The sequence below is a fragment of the Sturnus vulgaris genome, chromosome 1, assembly GCF_052056855.1.
Source record: "Sturnus vulgaris isolate bStuVul1 chromosome 1, bStuVul1.hap1, whole genome shotgun sequence".
In the NCBI taxonomy this organism is placed as follows: Eukaryota; Metazoa; Chordata; class Aves; order Passeriformes; family Sturnidae; genus Sturnus; species Sturnus vulgaris.
In genome coordinates this window covers 88,341,008-88,367,567 of record NC_142243.1, presented here as the reverse complement: position 1 = coordinate 88,367,567, position 26,560 = coordinate 88,341,008, and the positions used below count along the sequence as shown (strand labels likewise).

Below are 26,560 nucleotides of genomic sequence, written 5' to 3'. Positions count from 1 at the left end.
CGATTACTTGTGGATACCAGCCACAGGCTAACAAATCATTTGGCCTTCCTGTCAGAGGGTGAGCCCTCGATAATTCAGCTGCATTGTGTCAGTGCAGGAGTCTGCACTGGGCAGAGCCTGTTTTCTCTTCTTTGGCAGCTGTGCAATATTTCACAAGGACCAGAGTGGCTAGGTCTCTGCTGTGTGTTGGGACACATTTCAGCCTCTCGTGAAATGAGTCATATATGGGGAGATGCTCCTAGTAGCAAATTTTTTGACAATTAATCACTGGCACATCCAAGACCAGGAAACTGCAGCCCAACATTTTTAAATAATTGATTGGTTAAGTTTGTCAAAAGTTTGAAATTAGAGAGATGATATTAGGGACTACTTCCATTAAGCTGTATCATCTCACCTTGACTTCTGTTTATTTTTCTTTAGCTTCACCCTTGGGCAACCATGATCATATACTTCCATCCCTCCTTCCTCTTCTACAGATGTATTCATCTGTAGAAGATGTATTCATCACTTCGTTCTATTTACTTCTGGTCTTTTTTCTTTTTCTTTTCTTCTGGCATAGAAACTTTATTTTTAAAGTACATAAAGCTGTAGGGTTTCTTATAAGTGGAATCAAATGGAAGATCAAAAATATAATTAAATAACTTTCATTTCTTTGCCAGAAACAAATTATTTTTTTCTTGTCTATTTTGGGTGACTTTATCATGCCTGCAAGGAAATAATTTTCATTGTGTCTGTCAATGTGATTCTGCCTTAAAAATAGAATGATCTTTTACAAGTAATATGAAATTCCAATAAATGTTTGAAAACAGAAAAACATAAAATAATTACATCCTATAATAGCCATAGAATTCAGAGTAAAGACTGCTAAAACAAAGCAGCAACTTATTTAAAAAATAAAATAGAGAACCTCAATTGTTGCCTGAGCTGTATCCGCTAGTTATCTAGTTCATTCCATCTCAGTGTCTGCTGAAGATTTCAGCTCTTTGGAAAGTGTAATATTTGTGTAATATTATTAATTTTACCAAAATATTGGAAACGAGTAACTACAATGGTAATGCATTTTAGACCTATAACCAATATAAGACATTTAAAAGTTTGCATTGCCTGTGTTGCACATTATTGTAATGAATTGGTATATTTAGCCTGCGATAGACAAAGTAAACTTGAGAGTGTTCTTTGATATTTTTGTTTTGTTTTTAATTTAATTGGTTAATTTAAATGCTATAGATGACAAAGTGGAATTGAGTTCTAGTTTGTGGTGTAAAGCTGTCTGGATGAATTTATGCCTCTTTAGTAGTTATGGATGCTGTCATGCTCTCCTGGTGTCTGTTCTCAATCTCTCCAAGATTTGTTTGACTTTTGATTGCCATTTTCAGAATTCTTGAGGTGCCTTTATCTTGCTTATGATCTGTTTGTATTTCCTTTATATTTGTGTTGTTTTAAAATTTTTCTGACTCGTTGCATCAGAAGCTGAAAGGGTTTTGCTCACAAAGAGGAAACTTGGCATGCTGCTTATTCTGATACAGTAGTTGTCTCTTTCCTAGCCAGTGATCTGGGTTTTCTTTGCTTTGCCAGAAGCAACAAAGAATGAAAAGGAAATGTTCTCTGAAAGATATCTTCTTCACAGGTTAGATCACTGAGCATGAATGACTTCCACCCTGCTGTGTCTTGGTGGTTTGGAATATGAGGTGTGTTCCTCAGGGCTAGGCTTCTGACTATGCTGTGCAAGTTGCCAGGGGAAAGGGAGCAAGTGAGTGAACATACTCATCTGCTTTTTTTTTTTTTTTTTGTTGCCTATGTGCAGAGATTCTCCCCTCAAAAGGCTATAGAGTGAAATCATTTGAAAATCAAGAATGTTTATTCCCATGGTTATTGGTTTTCACCCAAGGGATGCTGTATCTCTATTTGCTCATCACTGAGCACTTGCAATGTTGATTTATTTCTCCTATTTATGAGATGGGGTGTTCACAACTGTCACAGAAAATCCCTTTAAACCTGTTATAGCCTTTTGTCTAGACTGAAAATTGACTCGACCAGCCTGTCATAGTTTGCCATTGCTTAAAGAAATGAATATTTCCCATAATTCTGCCATGATCAGGGATGGTTGAGTTTTTGTTTTGCTTTGGATTGGATTTTTCTTAGTTTTATTGTTGGGTTGCATTTTTAAGGTTTCTTGGTGGGTTGTTTTTTTAACTTTTTTTTAAGTATTCTTCATTTTTTTCCTGAAGTTTTTTGTGCGTGTGTGTTTGTGCTTTTGTTGCTGTTCTTGCTTGTTTAAAATTAATGGTTAGAGAGAGATTTGGCATAGAAAGGACCAGATTCTACAAACTGGTGAATTCTGGAGCACTTGCCAAAGTCCTGCTGACATCCATGGAATGAAGTCTGCCCTGTGCCTGTTAAGTTGCCCTTGTTTTACAGGGCAGAGAGGATTATTTAATGGGAAGGGTGGAAATGGGTAGCATTTTACTGTTTCACTTTCAATTTTTTCTTTTTGTGTGTGTGTGTTAGACCTTACCTGAAGAAAGGCAATCTCTGCATAGTTTTGCCATAGGCATTCAAAGTCCCAGGACCACGGCTGCTCAAAAGATAGATCATGTTTTTCTAGGATGGGATTGTAAAGTCCAGATTACATCCTGTTGCTTGGTAGTTATATATTAATAAATTGTAGGTCCAAAGGGCTTGTGTTACCTTGTCTTGAAGTTCATAATCAGATGAAACTTCATTTCTCTTGCATTTCTTCTCTGCTGAACTACAGAAACACTGATCCTACTGGTCAGTTTCCTTGTTTTCCCTTTTCCATCTTGAGAAACCTGGTGCTTTGACTGAGAACAGTGCTGGTAGGTGATTTATATATTCTGCCTAGTTATTTCATGACTGTATGCATTTTTTTCCTGTTTACAGTTAAGTGAGAATAGTTCAAGCCTCAGTAAAAGCCGCTGTACATTTGTGTATTAGAATAAGCTGCTTGTTTTCACTGTCTCTGTCTCAAGGACTGGATGGAAGCATTCATGTAACCATGAGTTAAACCTGATAATAGATTTGAAGTGTTCCCACTTGTAACTTCTGCAGACTAGGAGCAGCTGCAGCGTCTTAACAGGTATCTCAGTAGTGAGCACAGTGAAAGGTGTTTGTGGAGAGAAGATGGCTGTTGAACTAAATTTAGGTTGAATTTATCTCACACTGAAGAATGGTATGCAACTCTTTTATAGTATGTTGTGGTTATAGCATGGGAAGTACCCTTTCTTCCCATGCTTAAAACAGGCTTTTAAATCACTCACTTTCTGTGTGTGTTATTTTAGTGGGGTAACAATAAGGCTTTTATTACGGAGGGCTTTTGTATTGTCCTTTATAACCATTGTTGCTCTGACAGAGAAAGATGAATTCTTTTTCTCACTCACATTCAATAGTATTAACAGGCTTCTAGGCACCTTCTGGCTGCAGTTGCTGGAGCCTGTCAGAAAAAGCAGCTGCTCATGTCAGATGCAAGGTAGAGCTAGAGCTGTGGATTTTAGTCTGCGATTCATGGAGCTACATTCTACTACAGAGATGTTTCAGAAAGTTGGCTAGAAAATGCAAATCTGTGCCACATAACACTCCACAAATGTGAACTGCAGAGGGATCTACTTCCACTGAAAAAGTTTGAAATCTGTCATTTGAAAGATGTTGAAAACCAGGAATTTCAAGCAGTCACAGTGAAAATATGTAAGTCACTATTGTGGAAAAGTTCGTATGAGGTCACCTGAAATGTTGCTAGGTTAGAGAGACTGCAGTAGGAATGTTTTCCCTTTTCCTTTCTCTGATGTCTCTGAAGGAAACAGACCTGCCCTGTCCTTTCTGCATAAAAGGAGGATTGTAGTATCTAAAAGGCCCTGTCTGCATAATGCCAAAAAGAATATGCATTGTTAGATGTTATATGGAGTTAAAGTGAACATCACTGGTCAACGTATGGCTGATGCTTTTGTTGGTGTGATGCCTGATTTGCTGACACTCTGCACACTGCCCCCCTCTCACCCCCGGCCTCAAGCGGTTCTATACAAGCTCTGCAACTGCAGAATTGGCTGAGGAGTACTTAAAATTTTTTTTTTAAATAGATTAAAAAGCTAAAACTCACACTCTCATTAACGTTTCTGACCTGGTTTGTCTGTTCCCATAGAAAACCTCAGGCAGGTGTATACTATCACCAGGGAACAGACAAGCACTTTGTGTGGCATATTCCCAGTTTACTTTCAGCTCCTTCACTAGTTTCAAAACTCAGACTTTCTCCACTTCTTCCCTGAAGTTTCAAGTGTCTACAGTTTCAGCTGATTTCAGTTTCATGATTATTTTATTACCATTGCTTTATTTCATCTACCTTTGTTCACTGTGAGATCTGGAATTTAAAAGGTAAATCATAATTACAGCTAGTTCTGCCAGGCTCAGTACACTTGTCTGCTTCTTTTCTTTCTACCCCCTTTGGTACTTTGTCAGGAGCACTCTGTTGAAATAATTTCCTTTATTTCCATTATAGAGCAATCTTCAAAAACAAAAAATAAAAGCTTATTTTAAGAAACAAGTCAAACTCTATAACTACTTCTGTTGATGTAGTTGATATATTATGAAGGGCAAGAATTACATGATTTGTAAATTGATTTGATGTTCTTAAACTGCATGATTGTAAGGCTGTGTTGCCATGAATCTGGACTTATGCAAAATTCACATGTCTCTCACCACCTGCTTACAAATAACAACTGTAGCTAAATGTAAAGGATCTGAGCAGAAGATGAATTCCAGTTTCTTTTTTCCCTTCAATAGACAAATAAATTGAGAGTTTGGTTCATGGAGAATCAAGGTAGTTAATTACTTGTCAATGCTGAGAACTTCTCATCACCTCGACAAGGAGGAGCTGCAAGTTAGTGGCTGATGACTTCATGCCTCTCTCAGTGCATAAAGGATAAAAACTAAATCTTCAAGGAAATTTCTGATGAAAGAGAAATTTCTCTATACTAATAAATAAGGCAGTAACTCTTCCTGCATATCTGTAGAGAATGCTATTTGTTATGCACACAGGGAGGGAAAGGCATTATCACTGCTGATTTAACAGTGCCTTACTGAGGTTTCACTGAAATGAGCATTTTCAAGGAAGTGTAAAGAATTTTTGCAAGTTGAGATGTGTCACAGATACTGTTGGTCAAATGCAAATACTGAGTATGGAGGGTTTGGATTGCCTCTGAACACTTTTGTTGTTGGTTGGTTGATTTGGTTTGGGTTTTTTGTTAATGTGATAAAGGTATTACTTTTTTCTTCTGCCAGGAGCTTACAGTGGTAATCCAAACTCTATGTTTAGTCTTTTTATCTGTGAGAATAGAGGTTATGTCTTATTAAAGGACAGTTTGATTTGGCATTTCAGTTCAGTTCAGGGTTTTTTTTGTCCCCTAAACACAGTTTTGCCCTTGGCTGATTTGACCACTAAGCTTTTCCGGCTTTTAAGGGTTAGAGTGCTTTTTCTGTACTCTTCCTTTCTGGACCTCAGTTCATGTTGTTTGCAGGGTGAAAACCGTGTGAAGAATTATAATCTCTTCCTGCACCCTAAAACCAGGCAGATTAAAAAATGCAGGCAGTAGGCCTCCATAATAATTTCTGAGTAAATATTTTACTGCTTTTTCCATCTGTTACACTAAAATCTGACTTAAACTAAGCGTAAATCTAGTCAGAAGAGGTCACTGGAGTATTAATCATCAGAGTTAATCCTCTTAGACATGTGTTTGGTATGAGGCCAGCTATTCAGAAGTTTAACAGCACACATATGTTGCTTATCTGTCTGGCAGCTTGCCAAAGAAGTAAACTTTGAGTCTGTGGTGGGTTTATATCTCTGTAAAGTACGCTGCTTGTTTGGTGCAAGCTGATGCAGCTTTTCTGTATATCACACATGGTGCATAGCCTGCTACTGAAGAATGAGTTCCTTTCAGGGTGCTTTCAAAGAGCTGTAGTGTTGGTGTTGCATGGTAAGAAGTGATATCATGCACAGTTGACCTTTTCATGGTGCTTCCCTATGAAGTACGATGAGCCAGATTTAATACTACTAACTTAGAGCAGAGGAAGAGACAATATTTCAAGTAGAGTAAGACTGTGGAACCCAAATATAGCTGAATGAAACCTCACCCTGCTTCCACTGCTGCCATTCTGACTTGGAGGAAACATTCATGAACGTAAATACAACTCTTTCTTGAGTCAGGTCTGGACTGGGCCCAGCATTTCTGTTTCTCACTTCATAGGAGTATGCTTCATACTCAACAGAAAAACTATTATATCATATCCTAATTGTGGAACTGATTCATCCCCTGAGGCATGGAAAGCAAACAGTAGGAGTGAGTGCATCATTAAAAAATTAGCGTATTTTTAGAGAGGAGGTAAAATAAAAGTGCAACTCCACTGAAAAGGTTAATGATGAAGAAAAAATTACTTGTATTAAAGGAACTTTTTAAAACAATCTGAGATTGTGGCCAAAAGAACATATATTTCTTAGTAATGTTTGGATTTTCTTGCAGGAAATTATTAATTTTCTTCTTGCCTTTCTTTCTCAAGGAAAAGAATGAAAGCTCGCGCTCCCCCTCCACCAAATCAACCTCCTGCAGCAAGTAGAATTCAGAGTGAGCACAAGTCACCTGTAGAGACAGCTGTAATTTCTGATCAGAACCTTGTGAGCATGAAGGAGAACATGATAAACAGGCTGGTGGACTTCACAGTTGTTCTACCCAGTGGAGTGGAGCAGAAGTGCACAATGCAAGGAAGGTAAGGCTTTGATTAGCTCCCACTTTTTGAAGCCCTTTGTTCCCTATGGGATGCTTGCTGATGCTGTCTTTCTGAGTTTATGGGACTTCTCTGTCATGCTTTTCTCTGCATTTTAGGCAGCTGTTGCACCAGAGTCCTGAGAGCCATGTATAAAGGACTCTCTCTTCTGAGGCAGGAAGGATTTAGCAGCTATTGTGTCACTGTTTTCCCCACGGATCAGCACGTGTGCAGATCCGTCCCTTTCATGTAGTGTCACTGTGCTTAGGTTGTATCACATCTCATAATCCAGAGTGGGCTCGCTGCAGTGGAAGTAGGTGCTGCTGGCAAACAGTCCTGACAGCATGAGTGCCTGGAGGCATGCCAGGGAACAGGCTGGGAAGATGGATGATTCATCGCATTCAGAGATCCCGCCTTCACAAATACAGGGCAGTTGTGTAGATAGAAAAGCATCTGCTCGTATTTAGGAAGCCTTTTACATATAAAAGTGTATTTTTTTTTTTCCCATGGAAAGAGACAGGGATTTTCTGTGTTACTTTCTGGGTACAATCAAGAGAAAATTATATTGGAAAGGTAGTTTTGAGATAATTCTCTTCACTGTGGGAGTTCTTCTTTATCCTCATTCTTTCCGTGTAAATTGTTTTGGAAGAGGGAGACATTACTTTAGGAAATAATATGGAGAAGTTTCAAAAATATAAACAATATTATGATGAAACCATAGCAAACAATGTTGTGGTCAAGAATAGTCAAGAAACTGTAGAAAGTGTAACACCACATTCAAAAGGTATGTAGGTGCCTGTTGTGTTCAGGTATGTGTTCAGAATCTGGTAAATCAGATTCTTTGTTTGTTTTACATTTGATGTTTTCAGTAGTTAGTCTGCATTCCAGCAGAGCTACTTTCTGGTCTGATATATTAGTCTGTTTCCCTCAGTGCATTTTGATGGCCAGGGAGGATGTGTAAACTGGTGTTTGGTGTCTGGGAGTTCTTTCTCCCCTCTGCTTTTCTCGTAGAAACTGACATTCCCTTATCCACTCTCAGGAGATGTGTGCAACTTGTGAGTGTCCACCCCAAAGCCAGAGTGATGTTAAAGGTTTGGAAGGAAAGCAGGGCTTATGAGAGCTCTCAGATAAGACATGTAGTGTTAGAGCTTTTATAGGGAGATTTGGACATCATGAGAGAAAGAAGAGAACACGCCTGGTAAGTGGAAGAGGACATGAAACTCTCTGGCCATTGGATCCCAACGAAAGACGGTATTTCATTGGCAAATGCAAGCCACCCGGAAGCTGACAAGAGGTCAATATTCATGCAGCATTTTTTATTGAGGCATAGATAATTGCCATATGGTTAGAAACTTCTTTTTCCCTCCAAAGTAAGCAGTCCAAGAGCACTGTAAGAGTGGTCTTCTAATGTGACTCTTTGAAGAACATAAAAGCTGTAGGAGCTTCCCTGTATAGTAAATATTCTGTGTCTCACAGATGTTTATCATTATGTATCACATACACTAAGACTGTTTTGTTTATTAGAGTCTTTAGTCTGTGGACAAAAACCTGAAAGAAATGGCAAATATGAAACTTCACTAATTTCTGTGAGGTTATTTATATCATCTGCATTAAGCATTCTAAGCAACCAAAATGTTCTCTTTGTTGCCTGTGAAGGTGCTCATTTCTCTCCAGGATCTGCATGACAGGTCTAAGCCTGTGATTTAGGTGGGAATTAAATTCCTGCTTATGTTAACGTGCTACTCTGCACATCTCTGGTGCCTAACCTAGGCACTGGCTGTTCTCCCTCAGTGCTACCTTGAAGACTTGGAGTGCAGAAGTTAGTGACACTGATAGCCAGCTGTGGGAAGTGGAAGATGATAGAAACTGGGGAAGGGGAATTAATCATCCTAACAAGCTATGAAATAAGAAAAGGATATTCTGTAATAAACCCTGTATTACAGTGACATCAGTCTGAACAGACCTCATGTGTGCTGCTGTTCTTTCTAATCACTGAAAGATGGAGTTTTCTATATGGTAGCCCTGGTTATGTTTTTAGGTATGTGGAATAGTGAAAAGTAATAATGTCAAGATTATCTGAAACTTTTAGGAGGTGAACTTTCCTAAGTCTCCGGGTTCGGGTGAAAGTCCAGGTTTTTTCAACTTTTTGTATTGTTTTAATATTGTGAACTAAACAGCTATGAGATACAATGATATTCAGGGGTAAACATTAAATGCTGAAGTTACTGGATTTTAAAAAATATGGGGTCTTTTGCTTGGTTTTTTGGTTTGTTTGATGTTTTGGTTGTTTTTTTTAGTTTGAGGCAAGTGTAAGAGCCAGTGCATTATTTTCCCTGTTCACTCTTTTTATCTGTGATGCTCTCCTGGAAGGACATTTCAGAAAAATCTGCTGATGCTTATAGTGCTATAAATCTTCAGTATTTTTGTTGCCATCATTAAAATTATATTCTGCAAAATCTCCTTTTGGCTACCCTGGGGAAGTAGCTTTTCTGTTTCAAAAAAATTTGCAAATCTTTGCCCTGGGCATATTCATAATGAAAAATGATTCTGTAATTTCAGGAAAGCAGTTCACAGAACAATGAATTACACTAGATTATATTTGAAAATATAACTACTGTAGTTAATTAGTATCACTTAAGATTATTACAAATGAACTGAAAGTAAAAATTACATCTTTCAATTTGTTCATTGCATGTAAGCAAAGCAACATGTAATTTAATTTTGTTCTCTATGTAAAAAGTTCCAGTAAATACCAGCAAGAAGGCAGAAAATTCTTATTAAATTTTCTTGGAAGACACTTTAAGAAAAAAGTGTGTGCTATTTAAAGATATTTTATTGGAATCTGGAACCTTGAAATTGTTTTATTTATAAAAGTTAACTCAAGCTGACAGCCTCTCTAACAGTTTATTGCCATCTCGTAACACGCAATTTGTTTGAGAATTTGGAAATACGTAGTGCAGATGTTAGTACAAAGCTAAGCCCTTAGGGAGTGTGTGCAGCAATAGAATAGTATTAACAAACAGTTTTATTTTTGAAAGAATTGACCCCTGGGAACTCTACATGTAAAACATGTATTCATGGAAACTGTTAACCTATTTCCCCCTGAAAAGGAGGGAAACACTACTCTGTGTTTGTAGTCTGTGTATGAGCACTAACTGATGTGCTGAAAGGATAGGTAAAGCGTTGGCCACTTACACATTTTATGCACGTAGATCTGTAGCACATCCACACAAACTGTTAACAGGTGTGAGAGAGGTGATGGGTAGACATTTAGATAGAAAACAAATGGAAAAGCTCCCAAGTTATCAGTTTTCTGTTTGTGATTCTCAGAGGTAATACTTGCAGTGGGTAACCTGTAAATAAAGGGATCATGCATCTGTCTCTGTTCACACTGGGTGGCACTGAGGAGGACTTCCTGATTAACACAGATACAGACATTACGTGTCAGCAGCTTGGAAATCAGTAGTATTTGAAATGCATTGCAGAAAAATAGGGATGTTTGAAGCTAAGTGAGGTTTAGTGTGGAGTTGTCAATACATGGATGACCAATATGCAAAAAAGTAAACTGGACAGTTGTTGCTCCTGCTGTTATCTTACACGTTACACAAATTCTCTCATACATACGATGCACAGAGGGCAGGATACTAGAAGAAATAATAAACTAGCTGAAGCTGTAGTCCAATTCTGCAAATACTGGAGGACAGAGTTCAGTACAGAGTATTCATTATATGGAGCATCACATATAAAACACATGTAAAACTAATGTAATCACAGAAAGAATATTCTCACATATTATCAGTAATAGACTCTTTATTGTGGGCTTATAGCTCAACATACAGAACAGGGTCTTAGGAAAGTCTGAAGGTGTGAAATCAGCCCAGCTTGGTAAAATATTAAAGAGGTGTTGTGAGAAGAAGATAAACTGGGCACATGGCAAAAGGATTAAAAATTAGTTTAACTAAATACTTAATAAGTGTCAGGTCAAAACTACAGTAGTTCAGTGTAGGCTAAAGGAAAAAAAGTTGTACTAGAATTTATGTTGGAAGGGGCCGCTGGAGCACACAGTCTCTAGGCAAGTTTGAATAACTTCAGGGAGGAGGTTTCTGGATTTCTCTTCACCTCTTTTCCAGGGCTGGAACCATCTTTATAGAGGCTATATGTTTACTTGTACCTAAATGGAATTTCCTATTCAGCACTTGTCTTTTGCTATTTGTCCTCATGCTGTTCACTGGCAAGAGTCTGTCTCTGTAACTCTACAGTTCATACGTACAGACAGTAGCAACAGTAATAGCAACTGTAGGACAGTTTTTTGTCCTAAGGCTTAAAAAGCACAGTCCTCTGTCCTGTTTTATGTATCATCTTGATGTTCTTCTGTGGACTTGCTCAGTTATGGAAAATAAGAGCCAAACGTACAGAAGCAAGCTAAGAAAAGAAACAGAAAACATTTATGAGTGTCTTTATCACACCTCCTGAACTTTTTGGATACAGCTTGCTACTTAGTGTGTACATTTTTGTTTGTGTAGAAAAAATTGTAATCTTTTAATGGAGTACCTACTGTACTTTGGAGCATGAGAAAATAATGGCTAATGCTATTTTCTGGTTTAAATGCAAATATGAAAGAATTAGAGACTTTAGGTCATCCACCTCCTTTACACTATTAATGTTGCTTTTCCAGTCAATTGCTACTGTGGATTCTTAATGCACATTTGAGATTGACCTAAATAAAGAAGATTCTTTCCTCCAGTTTGAGATTTTTTATTTATTTTTTTTAATCATGGAATCGCAGAATGGTTTGGGTTGGAAAGGACCTTAAAGACCATGTAGTTCCAATCCCCCTCACGCTTCCAGGGATGGGGCATCCACAGCTTCTCTGGACCACTTCCTGTGCTTCACCACAGGAACTGTGGTGAAGAATTTCTTCCTAATACCTAATCTAAGCCTACTCTCAGTTTAAAGCTATTACCCCTTGTTCTATCACAACATGCTCTTGTGAAAAGTCCTCTCCAGCTTTCTTGTAGGCCTGTTTAGGTACTGGAAGGCATTTGTAGCATGAAAGCAGAAGGTAAAAAGAAAGTTGGTTTCATTTGATAGAATACAACTTTACCCTGCACATTTATTTTCAGATTTACAAGACTGTATTTTAATGGATTTCTCTATGTGATCCAAGGAGGTTAAGCCAAACCACACCCAGAACATCTCAGTTGTTTTATACTTCCTAAAAACCATAGGCCTCTGCTGCAAAGAACAACGGGAAACAAGCAGTCTGATCAAGTTTAAGCAGACTCAAATTTACTGCCCGGAATTGGCATTAATGTCAAACAGCATAGTAATAGAATATCAAAACAGAGCCAAAGTACTCTCCTTTACTAAGAATAGTCATATGGACCTTCTTATCTGAGTCCTCAGTTGTGTTCATTCTCCAGTTTTGTTTCTGTGCTCTAGTATTTGTCAGTCATTAACCTTTGGTGTCTATTACGTAGTGTTTGGTCACTTGCCAAAAATTTCAGCAACATCTTACTAAAATGAAAAAATAATGTGTTTCTTAGCTGAGTAGTTGGAAAGGGAGGACATATTTAGCTTCATTTCAGCATTATATTTAAGACCTGCCTGAATTTCAAAACAGTACTCTGTAGCAGATATCCAAACATGTTAAAAGAAAGTGGAGATCTGTGTGGGACAAGATGGAAGCAAAGGAAGGATTGAGTCTTTGCATCTTCCAAGACCCAGATTCAGCCCAATGTTAGAAAGAAAAGTTGGTCTAGATTAGTAGTTTACCATTCTCTTGCTGTGTTTAGTGACTCTCTTCTGTGTGTACCATATGCATGGAATTACTTGAAATAAAACTCCCATTTAAGCTAAACTGTATTATGGTTTAGAATGAATTTTTTTGAAGTTGGTGCCATTGAAATCTAAAATAAGAATAACTTCATTGCCAGGATTTCCCAGCTCTTACGTTGCTTGAAAGATAAGAATTTTTGAATTTTGTGGAATTTTTTTTTCTCCTTATTTTTCTCCTTTTCTCCTACTTTGGTCCTTTTTTTTTTCTCCTTTTCTTCCCCTCGTCTCCTGTTTTTTCTCCTTTTTCCCTTTTTTTTTTCTTCTTTTCTCCTTTTCTCTTTTCTTTTTTATTTTTTTTACACTTCAGATATTTTGTGAAAAATTTTCCCCAAATTTACATTTTTTTAAAGAGCATATGATTTGCTTTGAAGCTTTTTCAAAAGCTTCAGCTATACTTTCAAATGGTACAGATGAAGGCTGGCGATGCTTTTCATGGAACAGTTGTGTATCTGAGCAGCATGGCACAGGTTGGGATGCTGCAGACCTCCATAAGTGTTATGGTTAATGCGTGCCCGTTCCTAATCAGCAATAAGATGAAACCTCAGATTTGGCTGGATTTTTGAATTGTCCCTTATCCACAAAAATTTGTTCAGGTTGCATGATTGTCTGTAACTTATTTTCTCTGATGGCTGGTGTGGGTTCTGATCTTGTTAGAGTTGTGGTACTGTTGCTGCTGAATATATTTTATAATTTCAGTGGTATATGTGTGAAATCGCAAACTGTTATTTTGATGAACTGTTATTTTGATGATGTTATTTTGATGAACTCTTGTCTTTACAAATACTTCTGCAAGAGGCAAGACTACTGTCCAAATTTGAATGAATTATCACAGTTCTATGTACTACGAAAATACTCCACTATTCCACTTTAAATATAAATATCATGCACATAGGACACCATGTATTGTGATTCTGTCTGGTTATTTATTAACTTTTCTCTGAAACAATAGTAAGAAGGCTGAGGGAAAGCAAACACATGCAAATTTTAGCTTAAAAAAAAGTATGTCTGTAAACAGACAAGTTGAGATCTGTATCATGAGAACTGATAACCACTTTTAAAAACTGTGCACTGCTGCACAGTTTAATGAATATTCATGTAAATACTGGTGTAGGTGGGATTCTCCTGTAGTTTGGACTTAGTAGCTGTAAATGTTTGTTGGTTTGTGGTGTGTAGCATATAAATTGAACATGGTTGTGAGTCCCAGATATTTTCAACCTGGGAACAGTGTCAGAATGAGTCATCATTAAATGAGCTGATACAGTTTTGATTTGGATGCTACACATATTTATATTTGTGCTCTCTATGTTAGCAGTTGCCATAGTGCACTCTGTTCTGAAGCCTCCTTAATATACATATTAATGACTGTTTTCCTTATTTGGTCTTCAGTCACCATCTTCTTAGTTTTTCCCTTCTCAGTGAGATCACGTTATTCCAAATTTTCCACACTTGCCACTTTTCCAGCCCACACTGTGTAACTGTTAAACTTGAAAAAGGTTACTGTAAAGAAAGTCCTTCCTCTTCTCTTGCGCGAAAAGAGCTGTCACCTACCAGGTAATAAGGAATTCTCCAGTTTTCCATTTGTTGATTCCATTAGCCCTCCAGTGTTCTTCACAAATTTCTTGAGCAGCTGTTGGCCAACAATATCCCCATAGAAAGAAGATTGGTTGCCCTCCATGGGTAGTTTCCCAGATGCCAACAGCTTGCAGTTTAAAGGGTAATTCTTGAGCTACAGATATAATGGGAGTGGCTAATAACCTGTGGAGGCTTTTATTTTCTTTGAATTTGTTTGGATTTTGAATATGCATACAGTTTTTCCAGTTTAAACATTAAAAGAAGTGCCAGTTCTTTTGGCAAATTTGCTGTCTGTGCATTTATTTTAACTTCTGCTAGAAGACAAATATCCCACTGTGTGAACCCACAGGTTCCAGCTACAGCTGGTAAATTTTTTTTTTTAGCTTACATTGTTTTATTGGTGACAGGCTTGCTTTATGAAACCAAAACTTTTTAGAAAAATGACCAGTTTTAATAAACCTATTTTCTCTGATTCTGTATGGAATTTTTGAGGGAAAGGCTGGGCAAATATAAGAACCCTGCTGTGGTAGAGGAGAATTTCTGGAATATGGGGGAGCACAGTTCATATCTGTTGTATTAGGCACTATCAAGCTCCTGTGAGTATTGAGTTGTTGACACAGAACGGAGTATCTCTGTGCAGAGGCACAAAATGAATGCTGACTCTTTTAAAACCTCATGTTTAAGAATAATACTGCAGTAAAAGTTGCTGGTAATGGGGACACTTAAAACCAGATGGTTTTGTACAGGGTTAATATCTTCATCAAAATAATATTGGACAGGATCAATTGTACTGGAAAATATTGGTGATTTCAAATGGATGGGGAGAACTCAAAGTTGTAAACTGGAAAAATAAGCTTTATCTACCATTTGTTCCAGATGTAAATACTCCATTATGAGTTCATAATTTATTCGTATCTTGTCTTCACGTTGAAGAACAGGAATTGAACTGGAGCATTTAATGTATAGATGTACTACATTATGACCCTCAGTTGGTCAGAACGTGGTTCTAATAACACCAAGGTTGTGGGTTCAATCCCCATATGGGCCATTCACTTAAGAGCTGGACTTGTTGGATCCTTGTGAGTCACTTCCAACTCAGAATATTCTGTGATCTGTGGTCTGGAAACAAGTAAGATGCACTTTGTCTCCTCTTGGCTTAGGTTTCTTAGTGCTATGATTGGCACTGCTGTCTGCCTGATACTAAATCGTTAGTTGTGAGCACATAAACAGACACTAAACTGTGAATATGTTTAATTCTTATCACTTTATCTGATCTGTTTAACATTTAAAAGTACTAGCACCGTTCCCTCCCAAAGATGGTTAACTAGTGGTACATCCACAGCTTGTTTTGTTGTCTTTTATCCCCCCATCTTAAAACTGAGGTAAATTTTTTGGCAACGGTTTATTCTCATGCTAATGGTGAATTCTTCTTCCTTGTAGTAAAGCTGTGATGGATGTATTGGTTGATTTATGCAGCCAGTATCACTTAAATCCATCCCAACATAGTCTCGAACTAAAGTCTTCGGGAACTCAACAAGTTCTGAGTTACAAGCCAAACACTTTGATAGGAGCACTGGATGTACAGACAGTACTTCTGAAAGAGAAGATTCCTGAAGAGAAGGCAAAGCGACCTCTGCCGAGGGTCCCTGAGGTCAGTACTCTGAAAGGCTAAAATGATGATATGAAACATCATTCCATTCCTATGATTTCAGTTCTTCCAGTGTTTCCATCTTTAAAACAGATGGGAAAGATTTGGGATGGACTATAACCTGCTTTACTACCTTAACTGTTTTGCATGTAGATTGGCAGAGGCTAGTCTAGACATTTAGACAAAATGGTACATTTCATGTGGTTGGATAGATGGAAATCTGAACTTTGGGGCAATTGAAAATTGCAGTAATGACTGAAATTAGTATTGTGGCGTTGTGTAGAGATAGCATTTTGGTGATATTATGTGTACTATCTTCACTGAAGATATGGGACAAGGCTGATCATTAATAATTGTATTTCACAGTACAGTGAAGATTGAGAAGTAGTCATTTTCCAAATGTTTGCTGAAATTTTTTGTTATTCTAATAACTATATCTAGTTATACTCTCCTACCTTTCAGAGTGGGACTTATAAACATTTACATTACATCTGCCTCTGATTCCTTTTCCTTATCTGCATGTTCTTGTGAATGTCTCCTTAGTGGAAAGGGAGGTCTGAGATTTTATGCTTTCAAACAGTGTTTTTTGCAATGTGGGGTAAGTTTGCCTTGGAACATGCAAGACAATATGGAAATCCCCAGTGCTTTTCTCATTGTAAGAGGGCCTATCCATCACAGAAGAGAGACTGAGAGTTTGTTTGTTTCTGCAGAAATCTGTGAGGCTGGTAGTGAACTACCTGAAGACACAGAAGACTGTGGTTCGAGTTAGTCCAGAGGTGCCTCTCCACAACATCATCCCAGCTATTTGTGAGAAGTGTGAAGTCAGTCAAGAGCACATTGTTCTTCTGCGGGATGGCATAACTGGGGAAGAGCTGGAGCTTACCAAGTCCTTGGAGGAACTAGGGATAAAGGAGCTGTACGCCTGGGATAGAAAAAAAGGTGAGCCAGGACTGAAAGGGGTCACTGCAGGGTTATGTGATGTGACAGCAATATTATGGGCAATTAAAAGCATTCGTGCTGCCATTCTTTTAGGGTTCAGCTGAAACAGCAGAGTGAGATCTCAGTCCGGAGAGCAGCATGGGTTTGTTCAGTGGGCTGTGCCCAGAGCTGCAGCCAGGTCAGCAATGTGCCCAGCCGTCCTTGGCTGCTCTTGGGCTTGCGCCAGGCTGGGCTGGACTCTGGCAGGGTGCAGGTTGGCCTGGGGCAGGGCAAAAGGAGGAGCTTTGCTATATCCCAGAGCTGCTGTCAGTAGAGGTGTGCATAGCACAGGGGCCTCGTCCAGGCAGAGTCTGTCACCTACCTGTGCTGTGGGTTGGAGAGAAGGAAAGAAGAGACATGCCATAGTCATGGCAGCTGCGAAAGCTGAGAGGCAGAGGCGACAGACCAGGGCTTATGAGAAACAGACTGGACAGGATCAGAGACAGTTTCTCCAAAGAGCAAATTTATTGACGGTTTAATGAAGAGGAGCTAAGAGGTATTTGTATGTAAAATTTTGTTCTCATGTTTACCTATCCTCGCTTTCTGCTCTCATACTCAAAACTGTAGTAGCAGCTTCTCAGAGTTGAGTTTTGTCAGCCTGATTATATATGCACTCTGTGATGTGCTTTAAAATATACCTGCTTTAAAAATACACATTGACAACTACTTCGTTTTAGGTCAGAAAGTGATACTCATTAAAATTGTCTCCTGCAGTTTTTCTCAATCGTTATCACTTCCAGCACAGTAAATGTCCTTATTTATTGTTTAGATAACGTCATTCTTGTAGGTGCTGAGCTGTAGGTTTATTTTTTATTTATAAAATTATTTATTTATGTTGACATTCTGTCTCTTCTTTCCAACTCTTTGATAAGTGACAGTTCTACCTCTGTGCGAGTCAAATTTCAGTGAGTTTAAACTTCTAAGTAAACTAAATATCTCCTTTTCTTTTGAATTGCTGGGATGTTCCAAAAAGAGGCTGAAAACATGTCATAACTCAATTGCATGTTTTTTTTTTTCAAGACATGTTTACTGTAATTAAGTTAACCATTTTGGAGCAGCATATTGAACATGGAGTGTATTCAACAGGATTCATTCCCTGAACATAATTCAGGGACAACTTAGAGAGTAATTATCATAAGCCTTCAGTAAAGTCTTTCCTTTCAAATGGAAGTGGTGGTGTGTATGCTGGTGCAGTGTTGGTCCTCGAATTCGGTTGTGGTGTATACAGTCAAAACAAAGACCTTATACAGGGCTGGGATTATAGCAGCAAATTATCACAGAATCACAGAATATATTGATTGTAAGGACCCACAAAGATCTACATATCATAGTAGACATCTCTCTACATCGGCCTTTCTTTAATATTCTAATATTTTTTTAACCTTTCAGAATTCCTTTCCTTTCATTATGATAAAATCTCCCTGATCCTGAGCGCAATTCAGGATCTTTTGTGCTTTCCTCTTACTCTGCACCATGGTGTCTGAGAAAACCAGTAAATGCACATAAAACTTTCAAGAAATTTTCCTTTGTTTCAGCAAATTTCTTCTTCAGTGTTCTCATTTGTAACCTCCAAGAGGAATAAACGCACTGGTTTCAATAGCAGTTGGTCTGTGACTTGGGCACTGAGTGTGTATCTAGCCTGTTTACTTAACAGAAAATAGATTTTTTAAATGCATTCTCACTAACAAGTAAGGTGTCACAGGTGCTGAAAGCCATAGGCTGTGCTTGTAAGAGCAGATTCTAGAAAAATTCTTCACTCTTCCCTTGCCTGAAACAGAAAGCACCAAGAGCTGAAGGATTATTAAAAGAGAAGCTCTGCTGCCACCTGCTTACTTAATTCTTTCTAGCAGTTGAAGCAGCTTCGTGAATGAATCAGGAATTAATACAAACGCACCTAAACTGCCTTAGTAGCAGCTCTGAATGTGTGTTGTCAGTCAACATTTTTTCTGTAATGCTTAGGAAAAAAGGTGCTAGGACTACTTAATGAATATTGTGCTTTACAGGGCTATATTACAACTTTAATGTGTTTTCTCTTATCCTTTCATTGCCTGACTTTTCCAGTTCCTCCATCAAAAACTCAGTCTGAACCTTCTCTGAACTATAGAGGTACTGTATGATGCTGCTGAGGAGAAGCTTCACTCTGTGTTTAACCCTTTCACTTCACTCTATGTTTAATGTGGGTTTGGTAGATAGATCTTTAAGAATGTCAAATAAAATGATGTAGAGAAACAAGCTATTTTTGATCTGTATTGTCTTTCCAAAGTGTTGCTTACATGTCTTGTGCTTCTACTAAGAACAAACACATTCTGTGCATGCTGTCTCTTCAGTAATAGCCATTAAAATGCCAGCAAGTAACAAATGCTGCTATTTAACTGTTTTGTGGTGTGGTGTCTGTCTATAGATTCCAAGCCTGTTCAGTTTACCTAAATCATGATGAGGTGAATTTCAGAATTACTAATATTTCTGAGGTCTCTTGGGTTCAAAATTTATTTAGTAGCAAAGGCAGAGATTGTTGATGTCTGTGAGATCTTCCACTGATTTCAAATTATGTGCAGCAAAGCACTTCAATATCAAATGTATACAAACACATTGGGTAACTGAATAGACAGTGACTTCTGAATTGTTACAGTAGTTGGGGTTGGATTAGACCATATTGGTGCTTCTGCTTCCAGTCAAATAGAAAATATGTATTTAGTATGTTCTTTTCCCTATTGAGTCTGTTTTAATACATTACTTAAATTAATTATCCTCAAGAAAGGGATGGTTTATTTCTAATGAGCTTTACTTCTTCGCATTACTAGTACACAAAACATAACCAAAGTAAAACTGGGTAAGTTATTTAAATTTTTATGAAGAATGTCCGCCTCCAATAGGTGACAGCCTCTGAGCAAATCTTGGCTCGTGGCCTCTTGGCTTCACAAATGGCAGCACTATTTCCCCTAATCCTCTGTCATTACTTGCTGTGGCTTCCTCTCACATGAAGATCAATACTAGATGAAATATATACTGTATTTATTTAAGAAAAAGTTATACAGATTCATAAAGACTCAATATTTTGATATTATATGCATCACTTAAATCCTAATTTATTTGGATTACACAATGTTCTATGACAGTGTTGATCAGTGATGATCAGCTGCTACCTTAGCCTTTCCACAGCATTATTTATAGTTTAAGACTATGCAAGGAAAGGAATTATAATCCACATCACACCCCAGCCCCAAGCAAGAAACCAGCCTGGGTAGTGCTTAGTGTTTAAGCAAAGCATTAATTCATTACTGTAATTGTTTGCAGTGCAGTTGCAGCCTTTCTTAAGGATAGTTTCTCCCTGTTGTCCTTTGTGTTCACTGTATATGTTTGACACCTTCTGACACGTGAGATTGTTTATATGCAAAAGTGATCTGTGTGAAAATCACTTTGTATGTTATGCAAATGAGTTTACAAAGAGTTCGGGGATGAAGATTTTTGGTAAACCTTTATGTTTTGTCAACAACTAAATAATTTTGAATTTGAGTTTTAATTGTTATTAAGCTAATATTTACAAGAGAAAGTACTTTTTTCCTCTGTGAGCTAAACTTTTTGAATGCTAGTGGAATAATCTGATGTGCTTGGAATCAGGAAGAAAGATTTATAGCATTATGCAGAGTCCATTTAAAAAAGTAAGAGGCTTCATCATCCATGTATTAAATGGGCAGTGTTGTTTCCTGTAATGCATGAGTGTGTCATTTTGCTCATCCATCTTGTGGATGAGAAACTGAAGGGGGAATCTGAAGGGATACTAAATGGTGTGAGAACTCATACAATTTCTTAAGCAGGTTCAAGGAAGACACATATGAGCTTTTACTGCCTGAAATAGCAATAAACTCCTCTCTTTTCCCATCTGAACTAAAAGCACCAAGATAAAAAATATGACCACAACCACCTAGTTTAAATTCTAAGGAGAGCCCTGTTTCCAAGGGGAAGGTCTTTTTCCTCTTTATAGAGCTTTATCCAAATTACACATTGAGAATCTCTCATTTATAAGTTCACAGTATTAAGTCAAACCTATGAATTGTTAAAGATACTCACCACTGTATGTTTTTTTAGGTGTTTGAGGGTTTTTAGTATTACAGTACTCTATGAGATTTCAGTGATGCATCGAACAAGCATATCTGAAGTCATAAGCAATTTGCTCATGTTTTGCCTTTTAATAAGGGTTATTGGATCGTGTTTGAAAGGCTAGTGCACTTTATTAAATTATTCCATTTGTCTTCATTAGATTTTGGAATATACTCAGAACACATAAAAGTTAGATGACAAAGTAAGTGCAGGATCTAGCTGTTACTTAGATAATCCTGTCCATAACATCTTCAGCTCATAAAAATCTAGCATTGATCCAGGAAATTTTAAAGTACTCATCTTGTGAATCTTTATTTCAAAAATGTAACAACTATTCCATTAAAATTCTTTCAGAACCAAATCGAAAGGCTTCAGAAAGCAGTGATGCAATAGAGAAAGAAAAGACAAGACTTTTGGGATTGTTTAATGCTGATAGAAGAAGCAGCAAGGTAAGTGTTCACTAAAGAACACTAAAGTACTCACTAAAGAGAATTTATTTCTTTCTAGATCTGATGTCTGTGGGTGGTGGCATTTGTTTGGCCTGCCCTCCTTTTCCTTCCAGAGAGTAATCTCTTAACAGGGGCATAAACTACATGCCATCAGTGCAGCCTGATGGAGCTATTACCTGCTTATTGAAAGACTCAATCATGTTCACCATTTACTTTTTTTTTTTACTTTTTTTCAATGCTGTGAGTTCAGTAGGTGTTAAAAAAGGGCAGTAGTTTCAAGCAATCTGTGTCTGCTTATTAGTAGTACTCACATTATAAAATGCATTTATGAGAGGACTGATGTAATACAGAACAATTTAATTATCGAGTTGATGTGTCTTTTGACCTCTTCTGTGCGTGGGTGATAATCTCTTTTAAAGTATTTATACCTCTCAAAAGCTCTGTGCAGTCACACCATTGCTATCTCTTAAGTCTGTAAAGCAAATGAATCAGTATAGAAGAAATAACTTCCAATACTGAACGGAGCATCAGTGTCTGCTGGAGTACATGTTAGCCTCTTTGAACTTTGCTTCTATTCTTGAACTGAAAAATTTAGGAAAGAAATTTTGTATAAAATAATTCCATTGAGATGCATTAATGAAGAGTATTTCATTTATCACAGGAATAAAATACAGAAGAACTTTCTCACTTAAAAACATAGAAAAAATAGTGGGCTTTTAACTTCATACTTTTTGCATTCTTTACTAAAAATATTGGTGTTAAACGATTTTGAGCATAAAGTGTTTAATACTCTAGGATGTCAAAAGAGAAAGGGAATTTTCTTTTTTCTAGTTTAAATCCTCCAAGGCTTTTAGAGTGGAATTACAAAATATGCACCTGATTAACTGGCAGAAAGAAGCATTTGCTTGTTAACGGATTGGTGTTTTACTTATCCAGTAAAGTCTTCTCAGTTAAATTCTCAAAACTGTGAAGATTTTTCAAAATCTCTCACAGTTGTCTGCCTTTTTGTTCGTGATCAAATTTGTACTTTGCTAGGGAATAGATTCCTTTATGGACATTATGAATTACTGTGTTGGAAAACCTTATTTCTGTGTAAGAAAAGACTTCCTGCTTAGAAGGGGAAAAACTATAACTGGAGCAATAATACTGTGTCAGCTCAGAAGAATCAAGTAAACAAGGGAGCTCAGCCTGAGCCTCTAGAGCACGCTGTGGGACTGTGATTCCCCTGGAAGAACCAAACACATTACAGCGTACAGTTTCTGCATTGTACTTTGTCCTCTCATTCCATTTTACTGAACTCAGGTGTGAAATCTGTGTTCTTGTAGTTCTAATTGCTGAAGCAGATCAGTTTTAACTTTTAAAGTATTAATGCTTACAACCTTAGCGAAAGTTGCTGTGAAGCATCCTAATTCAGTGGTTACTGCAGTGGGTTTCTCACAGCAGAGCTGGAAATGTGTTCAAAGATTGCAAGCCTCTCTCTTTTTTTTTTCTGTTCTCTTTCTCTTACTTTTAATCAAAGCAAAGGAGGTGATAGCCTGAGTTTTTTAAAATACAAATTTTTAAAAATGCTAAGGATATTGAGGGTGAATAAAATTCAAAATAGTATTTGACTTGGGAAAAAGTAGGAACTGTATAAACAAGTATGAGAAACAGCTTCTAAATCTGAGGAAAAGGTCTTAGTCTTTCTTGCTGATTCTGACAGGTTGATTTCTTTTGGTCATTTCAATATTGGACACTTACTTTCAAATGGCAGTTACTCTGTAGGAAAATAAACTAAATCAGTAATTTTGTTTAGTCGAACGAAGAAGGCACTGTTGCGTTCACAAACCTCTGGGAATTTAAAATGCAATAGATGGAAGAATTACGGAAAACTGACGAATAGCACAGCACACAGGAGCAAGCAGTTGTTAACTAGGCATAATATATCTGACTTACTATTGTGGAAACTTTCTCACCAAAACAGCAGTGAAACTGCTGAACAGACTTAGCAGGATGAGGTCAAATTAATAAAGTTCTTTTAATAAAAGATTTGGTAGGTTTATGAAGGGATTAGAGCATGGGATGCCTTGTGATTTCAGGGAACTGGACTCAAAACCCCAGGGTGCCTAAACTCTGCTCTTTATGGTTTTTTTTACATTTTTACTCCCCCATAAGTCTTAAATTGGTTCTGTGTATTTTTTGTTTGTTTGCATTATGATTTGCAGTGGTGAGGTGTGTGTGTATGTGGTCATGCATAGTCTCTACTTTAGAACTATTTCATTGGAAGAATTGTTCAAAGTCCTGTGCAGTAGTAGGACTGCAAACTTGCAGGCATTTGCAAGGGGAAGGCAATTTCTTTTGCAAGGGAAGAAGAGTGTTAGCCTGTGTTGCAAGCCGTCCTGGATCAGATGTCACTGCACACTACAGGCCTGTGCTCAGATTTCCATGCCCACGCACATGCTTTCTTTCTCAGCTGGCTCACTGAGAGCAGTAATTGTGGTATGACAATACAGCAGATCTAACTTTTCTTAAAAAAACTTTCCGTTATATTGGAAACACTGTGACATAGAATGAAAGCAAATTCCTAGTCTCATGTCTGGTACAAATTTGTTAAAAGTATTTCTTTGGTTAACTTTGTACTGGCAGGCTTAATGCCAGATCAGGTATCATCTTGTTCTCTCCATTCTAATTTTATGCTGGATCAGTTACCCTCTGTTCTCCTGCAGTTGGCATAAAAAACGTAAAGGTGGCATGAACTCCGTTTCTTTTTGATGTTAAATGCAGTCGTTTGCCTGAGGCTAAATCCAGATCAAATTGGCACTGCTAAACAATCCAGTGGAGCAGAGGTGCTATGCAGACAATCGTGGGATCTAGCACACAGAAACGGTTCCTTCATGGAGAAATGGCAAAGAAGGAGCTCCCTGCTTGTTCCATTGTGTCTGTGGATATAGCAGAGACTAGCAGTCTGGTCCCTGATATTACAGGAATTAGTTACTCCCTATTTTTATCCTTGAAAGAATTTTGTCTTTTTATTCTTATATCTTTTTGCTGATGGCTTTCTTAGGTCCTTGCCTACATCAGAGAATTTTGCAGAATTTTTTTTATTTCAGAGTTTCTCAGCGATCAGGTGCAGCACTACTGAGACAGTTTGTCTTGGTTCCATGATGGGGTTTGGTATTTTGCTCTGGCATGTTTTGCAGTTTTGTTTGCTGCTGCTGTGTAGGACGCTTGTTTGTGTTGCAGACAGAAGAATACTTGAGGATGAACAGAGATTGTGGTGAGGAGGATGTTTTTAGTTCTGCATCTACAAGTGAAGGAAGCTTGGATGTAAGTACTAACACAGCTTGTAGATGCTATTGCATTCTTATTAGATGCTGCAGTTTGATTTAACCAGAAACCACTGCTGGTCCTGATGCTTAGCCAAGTAGAAATAGAAATAGCTTATGCTTTAGCAGGCTTCGTTATGTGAGTGCACAGTTTGCATATCTTCATTTAGTTAAAATGTAATGTGTTGTCTTCAAATAAAACTTGCTAGCTTCACTATGAATAAAGTTTCTTTCAATGTTAAATTCTAAGCAGTTGTGAGAAAGAAGAACATAGGTGTTGTGACATGCAGAGACAGTCCTGCATGATGCAAGAGAATGTCTGCTTTACCAACACTGTTTAAAGGGGTTTTTTCTTATAAAACCATGCCTTTCCTTTTCCTCTCTGTATCTGACTTCTGCAGCATGGCAGTATTCTATTTGTTTCATAAGGAGCTTGGGGGTGAAAAGTAAACACTGGAAAAAATAGATAGGATTTTTGTTAAGTACCTCAGTAGGGTTTGGGGTACTAAAATCCTGTGAGCCACATTTAGAAACATTTTAAGTGACTGAGAGCCTATCAATTTATGAGGAACTAAACAGGAAGGTATCAGATTAGGAAGTGTGAATTCTAAATATTTTCTAAGACAGTTTGGGTGGTATAGTGATTATAATAAATGGCACATCTTTTTATTACTTTTTAAAATTACTTGACTTTTTTATCATATTTTCAAAACCTAGAGAAGACTGATGATGTGATAGAAGTTTGAAATGTGAGTTTCAGCTCTGAACCCCCCTTTCATAAACAGATCTTTGGGAAAGGAGTGTGGATCTGCAAAATACAGAACTCACTAGCCACAGAAAAAGGGTGACAGGAAAATGTGGGAAAAAAAGAAGGAGTAAGAGAACAAATCTCGGATTAAAAAAGTAAAACAAAAGGAGAAATAGATAGAAAATTGTTTGGCTGTAAATTGTAAAGACACCAAACTCTACAAATCTGTGAAGACTTCATCATAAAAGATTGTTGAAATGGAACAGCTGCTTGTGATACTAAAAATTTGGGTAACACTATAAAGGTGAATAGATTAATAGACATCTCTTACTAAAAGGTAGTCCTAGAAGCAGGTGATCATGTGTAATTGAAACAGACTAAATAAAAGCACAGAAAAAGCATCACAAGCTCTGCCAAAATAAAATAATTTTGTTGTTTGTATTCACTGCCATTATAAATTAATCTCAGTATCTTGATACCCAAGTACTAGAAAAGAACAAGGAGGAAGAGTAGGAATTACAAGTAACAATATAATGGTAAAGGTAAGTGGTGCTTTCCCCAGAACAGAGACATCACTTTAATTTTCTAGGGAATTTTATAGGGCAAAATGTAAATTAATATTTTTTTCTTTCTGGCATTGATGAAAAAGGTTTTCACAACCATTTTGAACACGTAAATGTCTTCTAAAGGTGCCAGTTTATAGGGAGGAAAGAGGCTTTTGAAGAGGTAAAAATGTTTTCTTTTTATTCAGTTAAATAAGCATGTCAGGAATTTAACTTTTTCCCACTTTCTTCTTAAAAGGAACTAATCTTGAAGAACAGTGTAGTCCTTGTTCAGCATTCATTTCTTTCATTTGGCACCTGTATTTGTATGAGCACCAATCCTGCTAAGACATGAGCTCATAAAGAAATGTGTTGACCTTGTTGCATTGAATTTGCTAGTATTCTGCTCAAGCTTATAGAAGGTGTAATAAAGAAGTCTAACAGATTCACTCAGCATCACAGAAGGTCCATCTTTTTTCAAGAGGCTAGATGGGCTTCAAGAAAAAGTTCAACAATTGTGATGACTTAGGTGAAAAACTCAAAAATGTTGCAAACTTGGCACAGATAGTTGGCGTAGATAACTTGTATTAAGATAAAATTCAAATGGAAACACCAGC

At 37.4% G+C, this 26,560-nt stretch overlaps 1 protein-coding gene across 6 annotated transcripts in view; it reads left to right on the top strand.

The window, feature by feature from the left end:
* COBL (cordon-bleu WH2 repeat protein) overlaps positions 1–26,560 on the top strand; it is a 157,306-nt gene that overhangs the window by 35,192 nt on the left and 95,554 nt on the right. For 4 of the 6 annotated variants that reach the window (XM_088171397.1, XM_088171406.1, XM_088171391.1 and 1 more), the window contains exons 2-6: positions 6,562–6,768; positions 15,616–15,826; positions 16,534–16,762; positions 18,863–18,907; positions 21,254–21,348. In XM_088171397.1, coding sequence (XP_088027523.1) covers positions 6,562–6,768; positions 15,616–15,826; positions 16,534–16,762; positions 18,863–18,907; positions 21,254–21,348 — 787 coding nt within the window. Of the gene's footprint in view, positions 1–6,561; positions 6,769–15,615; positions 15,827–16,533; positions 16,763–18,862; positions 18,908–21,253; positions 21,349–24,570; positions 24,655–26,560 lie in introns of all 6 variants that reach the window. The other 2 variants (XM_014872276.2, XM_014872280.2) reach the window with 2 other exon arrangements.